The sequence below is a fragment of the Lonchura striata genome, chromosome 1A, assembly GCF_050655825.1.
Source record: "Lonchura striata isolate lonStrDom1 chromosome 1A, ASM5065582v1, whole genome shotgun sequence".
NCBI classification, from domain to species: Eukaryota; Metazoa; Chordata; class Aves; order Passeriformes; family Estrildidae; genus Lonchura; species Lonchura striata.
Genome location: NC_140741.1, coordinates 35,516,972 through 35,536,203, shown reverse-complemented (window position 1 = coordinate 35,536,203; position 19,232 = coordinate 35,516,972). Strand labels below are relative to the sequence as shown.

General features: G+C 34.8%; 1 protein-coding gene across 13 annotated transcripts in view; it reads right to left on the bottom strand.

The window, feature by feature from the left end:
• Positions 1-19,232, bottom strand: part of CADPS2 (calcium dependent secretion activator 2) — a 281,026-nt gene that overhangs the window by 74,786 nt on the left and 187,008 nt on the right. For all 13 annotated transcript variants that reach the window (XM_085568961.1, XM_085568954.1, XM_077783432.2 and 10 more), the window contains 4 exons: positions 19,086-19,222; positions 15,362-15,549; positions 4,344-4,445; positions 169-232 (listed from right to left, as the gene is read on the bottom strand). In XM_085568961.1, coding sequence (XP_085425087.1) covers positions 169-232; positions 4,344-4,445; positions 15,362-15,549; positions 19,086-19,222 — 491 coding nt within the window. The remainder of the gene's footprint in view (positions 1-168; positions 233-4,343; positions 4,446-15,361; positions 15,550-19,085; positions 19,223-19,232) is intronic.

Genomic DNA, 19,232 nt, shown 5'->3' with positions numbered 1-19,232 from the left:
GTTTGCCTCTGTGGAAGACAATGAGAGAAAAACAAAACCAACCATCATTCCAGTCAGCAGTTCAAACCAGCAGTAAAATACCTGAGAAGACATGAATCTGCTTTCAAGAGCTGAATGCAAAAGAAAAATGCAGGCTCAGCAGAACTTAAAATATGTTCTCAAACTTACCCTTTCAAGTAATGAAAGTGTGGCTTTTAAAGCTCCTTCAGGACGTCCAAAAGGGAAACAGTATCTTAAAAAGTAAAAATAATTTAAAAAAGGAAAAAAAGGAGAAAGAAAAAATAATAAGAGGAACATAAAATTATCAGAATTAAAAAAGCTGCTTTATTGATTTACTTTAAGATGTATCTGCATACAACTTGCATTATGTTAGCAGAAGACCCCCATAACTGAAGTACTAATAAAAGCAAAAAGCCTCTTCACTAGTCTGCCATGGAGTACATACATACAGCAGCAGTATCGGCCTACCAGCATTTTAGGCCTAAGTGCAGAAAAAACACTAAAAAGCAGAAAGCATCACTTCCAAATTATCAGTTATGAAGGATATTTAAAGGTCTCTGATGACTTTAAATGTCATCTTCCTGGAAAGAGGTACTATTTCTCATGTAGCCATGACAGCTACTGGACCTATGAAGCAGCATTCTATAAATTGTATTTTATTTTAAAATTGGATTAAGACAAGGATAAAATGTCAGATATTTTAATTTCTGAAGATATGAATGCTGGTAGATATTCTGTGTTTTTTCTATTATATTAAAAATACCTTGGAAAAGCACTTATCTTAAATTTTATCAGCTACAACTCAAACCATACCCACTCCTAAAATCATGTAAATTAAAAAGTGATTGCATTCATAGCTTTATTTTTTATTTTTGTCTGTTGAATGATGCAATACAGCAGGTCAATGAGAATACAATGCTCAGGCAACTTTAACCTCTCTTAATCCTGTCTATGAAATCTTACTGGGATATCCCCAATTGGAAAAAGGATTTTTTGCTTTGCTGAGATTACTTTTTCTTATTATTACTCACTAAGAATGGTAGCCTCCTATTCTAATGTTTTCTAGTAGTCAAATATTTTCTAATGATAAAAGGATTCAGACCAGTGAATTTTATATTTACATTTTAGTCAGCCAAAATAAAATGAGGTCAAAACAGGATTTCCTGCAGCAAGAATTCCAGTATTTACTTTTATATCTGTTAAGACTCTAGAGATAAAATTCACACAGCCAGGTAACAGGTTAAAGTCCAAGAATTTCATGATAGCTGTCTCAGAAATATTGTCTCTTCCACATTTGATGCCTGAGAGGCTGGCAGAGATCAGAAGTCTCAGTGGGCATACAAGGTGACAGAGAGGAAAGGTGTAAGTACCTAAAGAACTACTTTAGATGACAGCCACTAGCATAGGATGGGCTGACTGCATGTTAATCATAATGGAACCAGGCTGAAAGCACTGAAAATGAAAATTAAAAAGGCCATAGGGAAGTATTAAAACTGGAAGGTGCAGGCCAGTTGGCAGGCAAGGGAGAGCATCTTTTTCAGATGGGTGTGACCAAGTCACTTAAGTGGACACAGTAAATGTTCAGAGCTGCTCTGAGAAGGCAGGAAGAGACATGGACTCTTCAATTAAACTGTCCATGACAGCTGACCAGTGCACACGACATTAAGCAATGGAGAGAGGGCAAAGCTTAGAATAAATATCAACATATTGCAGAGAAAAAAAAAAATGGTGATGGTCCTTGAAAGTCTGTACCACTGAGCCCCTAGTTAGAAGAATTAGTGTGATTACAAAAAGTTAAGTGAGATTAGAGGAGGTGAAAATTCAAGATTTCAACTCTAGACATATACATTTGACTGATATCTCATTAGGACAAGGTATAATGATAATATTTTGGGACACAGGTTTGAATTTCTTCCTTGAACTGCTAATTTAAGACCCACAAAAAATGTATTCTGGATTCAGTCTCAAATGTGAAGAGAACATAGTTTGAGAGGTCCAGAGCAGAAGAGGTGCTCTGTAGTAATAATCATAAGACAATAAAATTTAATAATGTAGCAAAAGAGAACAGGCCAAAATATTCAGTACACGTACATTTAGTACATGTATATACAATTTTAAGAATGGAATCTATGAAAGAAATTAAGAACTTGAAAAACAAAAGCAAAAGTTACATTCAAAAAAAGCAAGAAACCTACAATCAGCCTCAGGTAAAATTCAAAAAAGTAGGAGCCAAATGCATGCCACAATGAAGAAACCAAAGTGGTAACAAACAATCTGACACCCTCTCTGTGATTCCATGAGGAAGATAAAGAGGATACCATAGAGATTGTGGCATTTAAAAATAACAAAATTTATTTGAGCATGGAGGGCATGAAAGTCTCTGAAATCTCTAGGAAATGTAACAAATAAGCAGCATGGATGCCCAAACTGACAGTAGAAAGGACAGTGGAAACAAGAAACCAGCCTGGGAGATGGTGGGACTACCTGATGATAGGGAATACAGGGCATTCAAGGACAGTAAGGCTAAAGAGAGAAAATCAGTAAATACTCTGCATAAATCCTCTCTGTTTATGTATTTTTTCCAAATATTCTGCATTTCACAGTTATTATAACAATTTTGAAGAACTGAAATATGGAGTTGTTTTAATACCGTGTTTTCATAAGAAAGCAATCTGACAGCCAAAGTTATTCTTTGTGAACCGACAGCGGTGATCCTTATATATGTCTTGAGTCAAGGTTTTATTTAAAATATTATTTCCAATGCTTTGTCAGGATGTCCTACATTGTGACTTTATGTCCTTTATAAAATCAGATTCTAAGGCACTATCTTTTTTCCTTCTTCCAGTATTATGCCAGTATCCTTGTTTAAATCCAGACATTTAATCTATTATTTCATTTTATTTCTAATATTTGTTCACAGTAAGAAATAGTAATCACTCCTCACCTGACAGAGCCCAGTTTCTCTGTATTGATTAAATAGGATTTTAAGGCAAACCTTAAAGTCTCCTGAAGGAATGAAGTAATTCATGTTTGAATGACACATTTAATTGCTCTCAAGGAGGCATTTCTAATGCTGTTTAAATTTGCTTGAAATCCACCAAGACTGAGGCAGAAAGGTTCTGTGGTCACTACTGCGGCCCAAGTTCATCAATATAACTCTAATGTGTAAGTGAGCGGACATGATGGGGATTTTTATTTGTTCCAACACAAGAGATCATTTAGACTTCATTAGACATTTCGACTTATTTAAACTTTAGACTAGTTTTGTAATTAGTCTCATGCATGTGAAGGCCTGAAGGTAGGGAGCACTCTGTATCATTTCTCTTGCAAGAGTTCTTTGTTCCCGAGGAAGGGAGAAAGTGGAAAGAAAAGTGTTGTTTTTTCCCTGAAAGGAATACTCTCCAAGGAGAACCTCAGCTCTCTTTAGTTTAATATGGATATGAAGTCCCAAGTGAAGGCAACTATGTCCTCTATGCTCAAAAAAATCCCCCATGTCCTATGATGCTACTGAATACCAGAGATTTATCTCATCAAACCGGAGAAGCATTCAACAAACTCATAGTCAACCTTGCCAAACAAAAGTTCTGTTTCACAAAGAATTATTTAAACTGTGGAACTGGCTGTTATGATGTGATACAGAGACAAAAAAATTATATAAATACAGTCTAAGAGGATCAGATTGACAGAATAGCAACAGATAGGTTGGCTCAGTGTGACAAGTAACAGGCTTGGTGGTCTATCTGCAGTTTTTATAGTAAGTTTCATAAACCATCAATTGCTACAAAATAGAAGGAAATCCCACATTTCCTCTGTGTCTCATACTCCTTCTCTAAACACTTTCTCCTGGCTTTGACAGTCCCTAATACGACAAACTCCTTATTGAGCATGATGATCCTTAACTTAAGAAAGATAAGTATATCATGAAACCAAGAAAATTACATTAAACATGAAGAAAAGTTTTAGTTGCCATCTATTAAAGATGTTCTCTACTCATATGATTTTCTTGATCTATAGTAATCCAAAAATAGTTATGGCACAGTCACCTTAATTCAGACGATTTTCTTGGTTAGACTTATACAAAGCTTGGACTTTGAAAAAATCAACAAAATCAAGGCCTGTATTCTTACATAATCTTTTCTATCATATTATCAACTCACATATTACATAAGTAAATTTAGAGTACAACCACTTGTGTAAATAAATTATTCCATATTTAAGCTATTTATTTCTTTGCAAGCAGACTATTTTATTTTCACTCCACTTGTTCAAGACCAAAATACAACACCATTAGAAAATTCTTCCAGAAAAAAATGTAGCATTCATTGAATAAATTATACACTCACCTGAAATGGCTTATTTGGTTTTCCAAAAGGGAGGAAAGTCTGTCCTTAATCTCCTCAAACCTTTCCTTCTCTTCCACAGATACTGTCCCAATTCCATCTGGCCTGTAATATTAAATGTTTAATAATCATTGATATCTCTTCATACTGATTTGTCTTTGGACAATGATCTTTTTATTTCTAAAGTTTTCATTTAACATGAGTGTTAACTCCCCTTTCCTCTTTCTCATTGCCTCAAAGGATAAGCAGTTACTTGTAAATATAGTTAAAGAACAGCCTGCAACTGGACAAAGAATTTAAGTTTTGAGTTGAACTTTTGCATTCAAATCCTAAGTTCCTCCATCATCTCTATATGAACAAAAGTTAACATATAATTCTCTTAACCACTTTGAAAAGATGATATATTTTTTCAATTAGTACTATTGTCACAGTAGAGAGGTCTACTAAAATCTTGTTAAATTTAATCTCCTTGAATCTTCTGTTTTTCTAGAGGCACAATATAGCTAAAAGTGATTTTAAGGTAAAGGTGGGAGAGAAACTACAGCAAGAAAAGCCACAGCAGGCAACACCTAGGAATCCTGCATAGTGAGGTTAGAGTTTGATTCCCTATCCTATACTGACAAATAGTATAATGTAATCAAGACTTCCATATAGGTGCAGCATTAAAGATGCAACTGAAAAGTATTTAAAAACAAAAGCACTGGCATTTTTGAAATATCAAATTTAAGTCACAATATTTAAAAATGAGCTTATATTTAGTATATTAAATATACACTTTGTCTAAAGTCTTAGCCTAAAAGTGTTACTAATGTACTTATATTAAAAATATGACAAAAGTAAAAAATAAAATTAAATACATAGTTCCCAAATATTATTTTTGCCATGCAGTCACAACTTCCTCACTCACAGCATACTTTAAAAAGAAATGTCTGAAATGTTCCTGTTACTTTCTTAACTTCTAGCTCCAAGGACTCACCTGAGTTTCTGAACCTGACACTACATGTGGCTCTGCCCTGTATCTTCTCCAGAGCCTCCAAAATTACCTTAGTGTTTCTATAACTGAGAAAATCGTAGTAAAATGAGATAAAGAAAGACAACATTCTCTTTTGTGGAACATTCTAAATGTTCCAAGAATCATTCTAGGATTCTATGAGCATCTTTTTCCTAAATTGTTTCTTTAACTTTCTGCACTATACTTAAACCTACTTAAACCTGCTACTAGGTCATGACATAAACAATTCTCTGACTGTTTAAATCCCTTATATTTGTGACCTGTCAAGTCAAGGTGGAAAGAATGCCAAATTTCCTTAAATTATTGTGAAGACAACAATAAAAAATCAGATATGGTGGGGATGGGAGTAGTGAGGCACATCAATACACCATTGTATAAATTTGATGTGAAAGAGCAAAAAACTTATCTTCTCTCTTTTGATGGATGCCAGGATACTTTACCTCAGCCTTCTGACAAATAGAATGAGCTCAAATTTAAGTAAATTGCACTGTCTGATTTCATTGTCAGGAGAGATTGCGCTCTGGACTGATAAAGTGAATAGTTCTGTCATATTAAGCCTCGCTGAGGCATGTCATATATATGTCAGGAAAGACCTAGGGGTCCAGATAACAGTAAGTGAAAAAGGTGAGCCAGTAGGATGTCATATCTGTCATCCTGCACTAAGGCTGGGATCACTATGTACCAGGGACCTGTCATTTCACTGAGTCGGTTTTCATAAGGAACCTTATTGACAACAACTCAAATTTTCAAAACTGCTAAATATATGTTTGCATAGAAGCAGATGTCCCAGAAGGAGTATACAAAAAGGTTTTGTAAAATGACCACCAATAGCATTGAAAAAACATGCTTTCAGAAAATAGCATGAAGTCTAAACCACAAGTTCTTCTCTTCTTCTTCTAAACTTTATTGCAACAATAATATAAAATTGCAACAAAGACCTGAGACCTATCATGCTGATGATACTTTTTCTACTTTGGGGAACAAATATCTATTAGTGATTAGAAAAGAATCCATGGAAAAAAAGGAACTGTTTCTGAGATAAGCTGAAATATTAAAAATAGATAAATACTTCAATACTTCAACTCATTTAATCTTCTGGATATTTTTCCTTTATTTTCTTTGAAGATTGAATAAAATAAATACCACTGTTTTGATCTGATTATTTTGATTTATGATTACTGTGGCTGCAAGGAAAATCAGACTCACACAGACATTTAGTTTTCAAAGGTTTAGGCCATCCATAAACTATGCCAGAAATATTTTGCAATTAAAAGCAACCATAAATGTGTTGTTCCTACTGTCTCAAATGCTATGGAGTTGATATTTTTCAATTCAAAACCAGTACTAAGCTTTGATATTGCAGCCTGGGAACTCACTTACAAGAACTCAGCCAAGAAAAGTGATGGACTGTCTTAAAAAGAGTTTTCAATTTAACATCATTTTCTCAAGAAGGTAATGGAGAGTGAATTTTCCTTTCCTCCACACTCTTTTTCCTCCTTATTGTTCACAAAATATTTCGAATTAGAGAACTAGGTGAAACAGTGAACATTCAAAACCTGAGTAACCTTCTCTCTCACTTCTATTAGTTTACCATTTTTTGAGAACTCTGTCAATTGGATTTGGATTGGCTTGTCTTATCTGCTTAGATCACAGTCTAACTGGCACAGATATAATGTTGTCCCTGTCACAAGTCAATTGTTAAATTCACTCAGACTTAAATATCAAAAGAGATTTGAAATAAATATCCCATTAACTAGTAAATTAAAGTGGAAAGTAGCTGTTTAACAATTAACCACTTAAATAATGAACCAAAAGTAAAAGTTGACCAGAATTTTAAAACTTATTTTTTACTGCAAAAATCTTGCAAGATTGTTGTCCTGACAGCAGTTGCTCTAAAGAAGCTGAGTGATAAGGCAGTGGATTTTGGTTTTCCTGTCGCAATGGACTGTTTTTCCTCACATTATATAATCCTTTAAGGCTTGGAGTATCATCTAGAATGATTTTGATCTCTAGAGGTCTTAAAACCTGCAATAATTTGCAGAGGTCCCTTGATGTATTGTAGGATTAAGATTATTGTGAAGACCCATAGCAGGTAAGATAAGACTGTATTCCAGTTCCAACAGGAGTTAGATATGGACATTGGATCGGCCGTGGATTGTTTCCAGCCCTCAACTTTGGAAACAGCTTCTCCTAGTGGCCTTTCAAGGAGAGAATTGTTACTTTAAGCAAGGCTGATTTATTAAGACAGCCTTGGAAATACTAACTGAACATGCCTGAGCTTCTTCCTCTGGAACATCATTGGTATTGGTGCTTTTTTTTGCATTTTTACATATTTTAAAAATTATAAAAGTATTTTCAATTTGCTTTCCTCATTAAAAACATGGCCCATCACTTTGGTGTGTCATGAAAAAAAAAAAGTATGAGGACAGTAATGTACAGATTGATATTCTAACATACACACAGATATGAGCAGTAAGGCTGACCAAAAAGAATTTGCCATCTTGCCAGAGCAAGATGAGAAATTATTATGAAAAACAAAATAAAAAACCTAATACTTCAGCTAAGGTCTTTTAAGACATTTCTGTAATAAACTACACTTCAAGGACATTGAAATAGCAAAACTAAGCTTAAAAGGCATCCTTTCTTCTAGAAACAAATTGTTTTAGAAGACTTCAGTGATTTCTGAAAGCACTTGTTTTTATATCCAGCAGGATGTACAATCAAATGAAAGAACAGTGACAAGTTTCAAATTAGCAAGATAAAAGTTTGACTGCTTGTTTCTTAGAAAACCAAAGATTAAATTTTTTAGATTTTGATGTAGAATTTTATTATCTGTTTACAGGACTTTATATTAAAGCACTTAAATATCCAAATTTTCCTTTAAAATCCAACTGTATTAAGGCTTTCGCAGAGTCCATGGTTTATGCTACAGGAATGTGAGAATGATGATTTCCACTATCAGCTTATAGAGAACTACAGAGCAGACCTCTTTTAACCACAGAAAATGAAGACAGTGCATTATTTCATGACATTCAAATACAGCTTTAGCCAGCAGACACTTAAGACTGAGCATTTTCTTGTTTATATTAACTATCCTTCGCTTATTCTGGCATAAAACTGGCACAATAGAGCCTTCTGCTGTACACAGTTCTCAGGCTGCTCCGACATCTGCTTACAGGTCATGCACTTTTTTCACAACAGAATGAAAATTACCAGTTCTGAAGATCACTAAAAGAGATTTAAGATCATAATTGGGCTGATTTTAATAATCTTTTATGCAGTTATATTTTTTACTAAAAAGCAAAGGAAGTATTAATATAATGTCATTTTACCCAATGTATAAGGTTATATAAAGGCAGTAATTAATTGAAATTAATAACAAAATATTGTATAATGTTTAGGGATGGTAAGCCTTCCTCTGTGCTCCATATACCTTTAACATGATCAGTTTCCAAAACAGAAGGATGAACTGGATGATGCAACATGCTTGACACAGGGCCTAGTGAAAAATTTCTATTCTCAACGTTGCCCAACAAGCCTCAGAAAAAAGGGAAGATTATATTCACTTGGAAGAAGAGTGATAACTTTTTATTTTGAGAGAATACTGCTTCTCCTTTAGCAGCACAAACTCACGTAGCATATCAATCCTAAAAGGTCATTTTCTCATTCCATTGTTCTGGGCAAATAGTGAGTGATAATATATGACTTCTGAACAAAAACATGGGTTTAAGAATGAGAAATCCACTCTCACCATTTTCGTTATAAATGATTGATAGAAAAATGAATCGAACTACAAAAACAATAGACTCTTGTTACATCTCTAGATGTATCAAACACGAGAGAGAATAGTAGACTGATGTTACACACTTCCCTAAAGATCCACCCTGTAAGAGAACTCAAGCTCCTTTCTCCAGCTATTGGACAGCCTTGGAACAGATCAAGGATTAAAGCAGAAGGTCCAATTGCCAATACAAACCAGTAGAAGTAGACCTTGCACCTGCTGCAATTACAACACAGACAGAACATGTAGGATTGAGAGTGAATAAGAAACACTGCAGAAAGAGGAAGCATTTTTAAGGCCTTTAAACCAAAATGTTCCACAAGATCTTGTTAGCAACACTTTTTTTTGGGAAAACCATCTAAGAAAAAGTCTACATGATATTTAAATATTTTATATATAAAATTGTGCATGTGAAAATATAACACTCCTAGAAAGAGATCAACTGGACAAAACCTTTCTCATCAGATAGTGACAATGTGCAGATAAATGATGAGACTACTGACTTAAGTTCTGGAATTTTATTTTAAGTCATATTCCATATTGTTTATGAATGACACAAAATGAAGGAGAACTTATCAAGACACAGAAAACCTTATTTTAAAGTTAAGTTAGTCAGAGAAGAAAATACCTATTCAGAAGTTCTAGAAAAAAAAAAAAAAGAAAAGAAGAGATGGAGCAATGTAATGATACTATTTTCTTTATTTTCATGAATTTCCTTCTCCCAGATTGAAAAGGGATGATTTCTGTGGACATTATTTTATGACTTGACACAAGGTGTAAAATTGTGATAAATGTTTCTTACCACAAAACACTGAAAAATGGAAAGAAATATATGAATACATAGAACTTTCCAAAGTTTCCATAGTTTCCTTTTCTTTATGCTACTTTATTTAGTCCAAGCATAACCAAAGCAAGAAGCCTATCAGAGAGTCTACATTGCCAAATGAATGCAAGGACCTAAAATTAGCTTTCAGAGAGGCCAAGGCTACAACAGAAATGATTTTTTTGTACTGGTGTATTATTATGAAGTAAATTATTATGAAGAGGATTTCTATGCTGGAACCCTTCTTTGTCCATAGCAAAAGGACTCTTCATTTTCAGCATAATATGTTTTAAAAAATGAAAGCAACTAAAAAAAACCCTGTATGGAACAAATGAGAAAGACAGACAGCAGTAAATTGCTGGGACCATCTGGCAACTTGAATTACCTGTGGGTATGTGGAAGTTTTCATCAAGAACTTCTGGAGAATGGGAGATCAGAAACAAAATGGGAGAATAAAAATCAGAAAAAGTCTCCAAGAAGCCAAGGGAAATACAGGTCGGTAAGTATTACATGCATCCCAGAAAATTATAAGGAACTATAATATAAGGGTATTTAAGGATAAAAGTAAGGAAATTTGGGTAAATATTACCTATTGTCAAGTCTGTATAGCTTTGAAGCCATAAGACAGAGAAATTCCACCTTCTGACCTAGGAGTTCTCTAAAAGGATTGAAAATATGTGGATATGTGTGACCTGACTCATATGAAACACCTGGATTTCCAAAGCTCTTTTGACAGTCCCTAATCAAAGGCTTTCAAGGCAATTAAATGGTGTCTGAGTAAAAGTTCCTACATTTACATTTAAAATTAGAGAGGTAAGTAGCTGCTGCGAAGGCATATTATCAGTAAAGTTCTACAGAGGTTTGTGCTGAGACTTGATCTATTTTGCAGTATTTATAAATGACCAGGCTAACAGCTGAGGTGACAGAAAATGTAATTTTAATGAAAGTTATGGAGCATAGTGTGGAATTCTAGAAACACCCCATGAAATCAGGTAGCAATACAACAGAAAACAATGACAAACAAAGAAAAATGTAAAAATTATTCAGAATAAAGTTCAGATAAATTTCTGATAAATTAATTCTGATAAAGTTATTCAGAATGGAGATCCTGGTTTTATGATGGATAATTCCATGAAATTGTTCCTGTTCAATACCAGTCAAAGGAGCAAACCAATACTGGGAAACACTAGAAAAGGATAAGCAACTAGCAGAAAACTTCCACCAATGCAATCATTCTATTGTTCACTTCCAGTTCTTGAATCTTAAATAGCAAAGAGACAGAACAGGATTTTTGTTTTTTCTCCTTTAGTTCTCCAATAGCAGCAGAGCATGAAATGAGATGTGTAGGAGTCAATTCAAAGCAATAGTTCTTCAAGCAAGAAGAGGTTGAGTTGTGGAACTTGCTGCCAGAGGTGTTGAGGGCTTACAGTGGTTCAGGGGTGCAATGGACAAGTATCTGAAATAAAGACTCATGCCAGGTTACCAAACAGGACATACTCTGAGCTGCAGAGTTGGGAGTCAGAAAGAGGAAATATTGCACATGCTTGCTCTTCTTTTACTCCAGGCAGGTCAATGCTGGAGACAGATGACTGACTGGTTTAGAAGAACCCTGACTCAATATGACTGTTCTTCTATGGAAACACACCTGTGCTGAAGCTTTTACAATAAAGACAAAACCCCCAACCTATTCATCTTCAGTTAAATACTGATTTTTGTAGCCTTACTTTCACATTCACTTCCCGTATCTGAACTTCCATTTCATCAGGTATCTTTCTGAATAAGAAAAGTTATAACAAGGGAATATGCTTGAATTTTGAATTTTTCAATTCAGTCTGTAACTCAGCAGGTGGAAAGAAGTCACTTCACACTTCATGTGATACCCACCAGCATTCATTTCAGACAAGAGGGACTAAATAGAAGTCACAGCATGAAAAGTAGACAAGAGTGAACATGATGGGGAAGAAAACAATAGCTCTTACCTGGACTGTTTAGACTGAAATGTCATCATTCAGGGATGTCCTATAGTTCCCTGTTCTGTCCATTTCACTTTCACCAGCAATAAGTTTATGCATAAGTGCAGAGCGAAAATTTCACCTGTGAACTAACTATATTGATGAGGTATATATAGAGTATTTCATAGGAAAATCATGGTGATGAGAAGCCAAAGGAGATGGTACAGTAAATCCACATAGCACCAGAAGTACAGACATTGAAAGATGATTTTGTTTACAGAAGAAAATAAAATAGTTGACTCAAAACAAAGGATGTTTATTTGTTTAAACACATTACAGCTATTTTTTTTAAGTGATTTTTTTTCCTTGTTGGCTATTTAGGAAGAGATTGGCTTAAGACTATAATCTACAAAAGCAGAAATACCTTTTCTACATAAGCTGTTGTAATGGACTAACAAAAGGGAAAGAAAAAGGACAAATAAGCTTTGAATTTCTCAGTCTAGGACTCAGCACATTGTGTTTGACCCTGAGTAAACATTTCTGTTCCTAAACCAACAACACTGACATAAGACACACAAAGTACAAGAATGCTTGATGAATCTAGAAGTTGTTGTCTATATCTTCATCTCAGTAAAGAAAAAAAAAGAAGCTAGGGACTGCTCTGTATTCCTGAGATCAGGAGAAAAGGTCTGCTGCATACAGTCTACACTGGAGCTCAGTTCAGGTCTCCCCCGTGCTCCAAATGCTCCTGAAGATCTATGACAACAAAACTTCTACATGTTTATTCTACTTGTTTTGAAATAAACCCATGGTACTGTGTTAAAATCAGCAAGATTACAGCCTGTAGCATGAAACATGTTTCACATCCTACAGTGCAGCAAAACAACGCGCAGGACAGCTGAAGATTCAAAAATATGTTGGAAGAATTTTGAATACACATGAAAGGTGGACAGAGCCAAAGCTAATTCAGACTGAGTTTCTTCTCACCAGAAATTAAGGTGAGAGAAACTTGTATCTGATTGTTTGATTGAATGTCACTAGATTGCCTGTTATTTTAAAATTTATACATAAAAGAAATGGACAATATGAACTACAGATACGGCTGCATTTCTACATGCTCCTCCACCACCTGACTTCAAGATCAATTTTGATGATCTTTCTCAGGCTTGGGGAGGGTCTAAGATCCCTCTGTGAAACAAAGGTGACATATAAATTAAATACATCATGGCCAGAGTATAAAGCCCTTTGTTCTGTGGTCTTTCTGATTCCCAGACTGACTTACAAAACAAAAATGTGTAACGCCAGGGACCAGCCTAGAACTTTGCCCTGTCGTGCATTGTCTGTGAAATTCTCTTTTACCTTTTACTATTTCTTAGTGCTGTGGTAAATGAATGAGTGGGTATATTATGTGCCCGTATATCTGTGTCTGTCATTTTGAGTGAGTGTGTCTGACTCTGTCCTTGACTTACTTTTTTTCTTTCTTCATGTTTCTTTTTTCTTCCTTTTTACAATATCTCAGTTCTAGTCAGACCCTCTCTGTTCAACACTTCTTTTATTTCTAAAACACTCATAATGCTATTCAGAGAATATCTGTACTGTAGGAATAGACAGAATACAGAGTGCTTACCACTGTGTAAATGATGTGCTCTCTGAGATATTTTCATGCACTGCGTGCACGGTTGTCCTTCACTCAAATTATGAAATAAAAAGAAATGTATCTACCTTTCTTTTGAATTCTTGAAGTAAGTTTGAGCAATTATCACATATGTTTGTCTTCTTAGGTTGAATCCAATAATAAAAAGGAGAGAAACAACAATGACTTGGACTCAATAGGAAATACGAATGTGTCAGGTTCTTGAGGAACTGATGAAGAAGCACGCTTTTACAGAGAATAGGTTACCAAATAAAAGCCAGAAATCTCCTAACTTACTGGTATGAATGTTAAGATTCTTGACAGCATTTCAAGCACATTCAAAAACATTTCAATTTTGGATATTATTATCATGTATTACATATTGTTAGTCTACCACTATGAAATTGCTCAGGTCACAAATCCCCAGCTCCAGATGATGCTTTGTTTGAGGCGGTGAAGGAAACAAATCTTTCCTAAGGATTACCTCTTCTCTGGCTTGAGGACAAGTAAAGCAGCCTCTGTGGCTGACTGGTAGCAAAGCAACATAAGCATACATCTTGGACAGAAAATCTCTCTTCCAATCCTAATCAAGATTCAGTTTGGGGACTTCCTGAGAGAAATTTCATTTTGGGACCATGATGTTTTCCCCTAGTGGCAGGATTGGATCAGTTGGGAGGATATATTGGGTTTCTCCTTGCTATTTTTGAACTTCTTAAATATATCCCATAAGCAGTCTACAATACTAGTACACAAAATAGACATAAATGCATGTTCTCCTATAATTTGATAGACTGCCTGCCCCACTTCCCACTTAAATACAAGGAAGACAGGGAGCAAGTTTATTGAATTGCCACTGTGATGGTCAGACCCAGAGCACATGTTCTGATGTGAAGCTGAGGGAGTTGGGCTTGCTCAGCCTAGAGAATAGGAGGTCTTGAGGTGGACTGAATGACAGCCCTCTGGGTGTACCGAGTGGTAGACAGATACAAGTACACTGAAATTACACAGGTTCAAATGGGGTAAAGTCCTGAACGGAAAAAGCCCTGAGCAACCTGGTCTGACCTCATAACTGACCCTGCTTCATGCAGGAGGTTTGCCTAGAGATCTCCTGTGGTCCCTCCTGACCTGAGCTACCCAGTGATCTGATCTGCAATTGGCGCTCTCCAGCAGCAGAACTTGTCCTCTCACCGTCTGGAATAAGACAGAGATGAAGCAGTGCTTCTTTTAAAGAATATGCAAAAATAGCAAAGCAACTTTTTTTTTCTAAGTCATTCACTTGCAAGTGGAATGAAGATATCATCCCAAGACAATCACTGTGGCCAAAAGCTCCTGAAATAGTCTACCTGTCTAGTGGAAAGGATTCTAGAAGTGTCCTAGCTCTTCCTGGCTGGGACTTACAGCTAATTCTCAATATATGTTATTTCTCTCTGTGATAGCACAGACAGAAGAAAATAGTATAGTATGATTAGTTGCCAAGATACAGACTACAGAAGGAGTTAAAATTTCCCTTAAACTGCATAATTGTTCAAAAAGTCTACCGGAAACACCATTTAGTACCACAATATAAATGCAGAATGAAGAAGACTAACGTTTTAGCAGTTTTTTATCTTGAAAACATATTGCATTAAGACAGTACATGCTAAAAGGAGATTTCTTTTAACAGCAATCTGTATGGAACCTCCAGTACCCCTGAAGAAACTTTCGTGAACTGATTTCTGTTGAGTGCAGCTCCCTACCTGGTGAATACAAGAGCCTATAAATACTTTTATTCAGACTACGCTTTTAAATACTATGAATTAAAAAAAATATCATTAAATTACCTGTTACCATGAACATGAGAAGCACAAAATGCAAAGCTGTAGTGGAGCAAGGTTGGATCGATGACAGAACCATTTTCTGAATATTCAATCAGCTCATCGAGATAGCAGAGATGGCGGTGACAGCCTCTCACCCCATAGCGAGCGCAGTATTCATCCAACACGAAGACCTGACCTGGGCTAAACCAGCCCTGAAAGGTAAAAAAACAACACAACATTTTGAGGTTTATTTTCCCACTCTCAGCTTTAAATCAGACAAAGAATAGAAACATAGATTTTTATTCCCATTACATACACTTTCTATATTAGAATGATTTCCTTCTGACTAATGCTGACAGAACTGAAAACTAGACCCTACAGTAGCTCTCTTACTGAAAGGATTAAATGTCAGGAAACTATTTGCAGTTGTGAGATACCACTGCTATGAAATACCTTGTTTACAAAAAACATGCTAATACATCCAAAGTCTGGCACAGATTATTTTATATATCAAAACCTAAAATAAACTAACACTTTAAAATAATTAATTTTGTTTTAGCAATCAATTATAAGAATCAAATTAAAATTTTGGAAATGCTGAGGGACATTAACACAGATATTAAAGCAGTTTTTGGATGGTCACTTCTCTGTGGCTGAAATTTTAATATTCTTACCACAGTTCCACCCTTTACCCATGTAACATGCATGCACTTCTAACAACTTTAAAACAACTCTTATTAGTAAAGAGATGCAAAGCTAGGTAGTTTGTTAAAAGCCACCTAAGTAAGATTTGACCTTAAATAATTATTGATACTCTCAAGCTTATTGAGAGATTTTTTGGTCAGAATCTTGATGAGAACAGCTTAACCCTGGCACAGACATGAGCAAAGTACAGACTCCTTCACATGATAAAAACAGTTCTTGAGTGAATCCAGAGTGGAAAAAATATAACTGTGTCTTGATGCAGAATATGATAAGAAGTAGCAGAGTGAGCTTCCAAAAAGCAGTATGGAGAAAACATAAACCCTGGAAAACTACAAATACTGCACAGCTGTTCTATGTAAGCATTTTTCTTTGTTATTGTTTTGATCATCTCATCATCTCTCATCATTCCATCTCATCAAATGGTTAAGAGAGATTGAGGAATATTTGAACTCAAATAGAAAAATAACTTGGATAAGCAAAATGATTTTGCAAAATAAAGAATTCATAACATCAATATAGCAGCTGAAGACCAATATTTCCCTAATGCTTGTGAATACTTCCACAAGATCTGATGCTTAATATTTGTACAAAATATCAGCAGAAATACTATTGAACAATACCTAAAAATATATTCACATCAGTTTTAAAAAATCTGTGTTTTAACTTCACTAATATACTTGTTTGAGACATGAATTCAAGCTTTATATTCTCCCCAAACTCTTCAATTAAACATATTATCTGCAAACAAGAACACCTCAATGTTAAAAATTAATATTTAATAATTATTGCTCCTAATTAATTTCTTTGAACTCAGTGTTTCCACTGCCTTTAAGGAGCTTCATCTATTTCTAGAGAACCCAGAACAGTACTCAGCATGTTAATCTAGTCTCTGATCATGTTGCAATGCCTCATATAGTTTACATAGTGTTTGATACAAAATATGGTATTTTATTGAAAGAACAAAGAAAAGGGATTTTAACCATATTTTTGCAGTAATAAGTATTCTAGCTGTAGATATAATAAACAGTGGTTATTATGATTGCTAGTCTCCCAGTATGTTATCATTGTCACCAATTCTCTCCCTGTTTTTATGGAAAACATAACAAAATGTTGCATATCATTGCCTAGCAGAACAAAAGCAAATGCTTAAAATTTCTGCTCATTCTCATAACATATAATTGTGACAAGAATACAACATTTTAAAGAACTCATTAATTTAACTTCAGTCTCTCTTAAAAGATCTGTTTGTGTGGTTGTTTTTCATATAAATGTGTGCTTTCCTTACCCTTGTTCAATCCCACATCATGCACAAGCCTCTCAAACACATAACAACTATGTCCTACAAAGTACTGGTATTAGATAACTACATCTTTTTTAATTTTTTAATTGAAAAAGATCCCCAAACCCCAAAATCCCCCATCTCCTCAATACTCTCCCTATACCAAGAAGAATGTAGAATTGAAGAAATTTAGGTTATATAATAATTTAATACAGAACTTTGCACAATATTAATTCCCATGCTTTTAAAAATTTTATACAAGTCATATGTGTGGTTACACTGTATTTGTTGACATAAAGGATGAATTGTTTCTAAAAGACTAAGGGAAATGCGCTGTTAGATAAAAGAAAAATCACACTTACATGTCCATGTATTCTATTGTTATCTTGACATTCCCAATTTTTTTAAAATATAAAAATGTAGTTAAATATGCAATTATAAAATTATCACCCATTCCACTTATTAAAAGCTGAATTTAAAAAAGAACGGTAAGAAATACATCTGCTTTATGGTTGCTATAGCACTGTGCATTTCACCTAACCTCTTCTAAAAGTTCCTGATTTCAAGGTTATATTAAGTGTCTTACTATATTATTATTATAGAAAAAGAGTTTGACCCCAGTGCACTGGTAGAAAGCTAACCATTTTCTCTTTGAGTGCCAATTACTTTGTACAGATGTACCTTCAGGCCTCTTTGATACAGTGTGCAACCCACAAACAGAAAATGAGTCCTTTAACTTTTCTATACATATGTATCTGGCAGTATTTTAAAAGGGAAGCAACTATCATCAAATAATATTTTTTCCCTTTTTAACAGCTGCAAACAATCCGAAAAATTCCAATTATGATCTTTGTATTACAAGACTAGTCAGAACAATGAAAAATAGGTAAAAATCCCCATTATCATTTTTTGTTGCTGTTGGCATATTAAAATGAGAAAAAAAATTATGTGCTCTGAGGTGTTTTAGATTCTTAGTGAGACATCACTATTTCAGGCATAATATCAGGTGAAAAATAAAGCCTCAGTGAGTTATGAGGTCTGCCCCATACAAACCTGTTTAAAGAGTGTATATAATCTGATGAACTTCCATGAGATTGTTGCTGGTTTTCTTCCCTAATGAAAACAAAACCTGAAGCAGCCCCATCCTCAACTAGTTCACAAAGCACAGACCGAAAATGATTGTACGAAAAGGAAACTGCAGCCAGCATCTTAACTTTTATGATGGTAATGATGGCATTTGAATGTGGAAAACATTTGTTTAGATACTGAGATCACATTCTATTTGCTTTTTTTTAATGATTATACTCCCCTTTGTTACCTGCAGTTCAGGTAATGCATATATGCTCATGTATCTATACTACTTATGGGTCTGCCTCCCTTCTTTGGTGTTTTTCCTTCACACCGGAGTGCAATGAAGAATTATAAGACAGGTGAAAATATCCGGACCTTAAAATACCTGTACAGGTGTCAGTAAATTCTACCACAGGAGTTCTTGCTATTGTCAAAACTTTTTGGTTTTATTCAAACCTCCCCAGAGGACATGATAAATTTCAGCTGATAAAATTGAAGACAGTTCATGTCTCTTTGCTTTCTATTGAATGGCACAGCAGCCGCTTGCAAGTATGTAATTTTCAAATTTAAAACCAATCGATTGGATCCTTTATTCCACCTACAACTGCAGTTGTTGAATGAATGTGGAAGAAAGGACTACTTTGTAACAACTATTTCTCACTTCTTTATATATATCTTCCAGCCAGTACTCACCAAACAAGAATAGGAGTCATTCAATCTGTGATCCAAGGTCTGTCTCTGAAGCAGTCTAAAGAGGGAAGCATGGTCAAATTTGCAGGGATTAGCAGAAATAAACTCATCCATGCCATGTTTCTGGCCACGGTCTGTATCTGTTATACA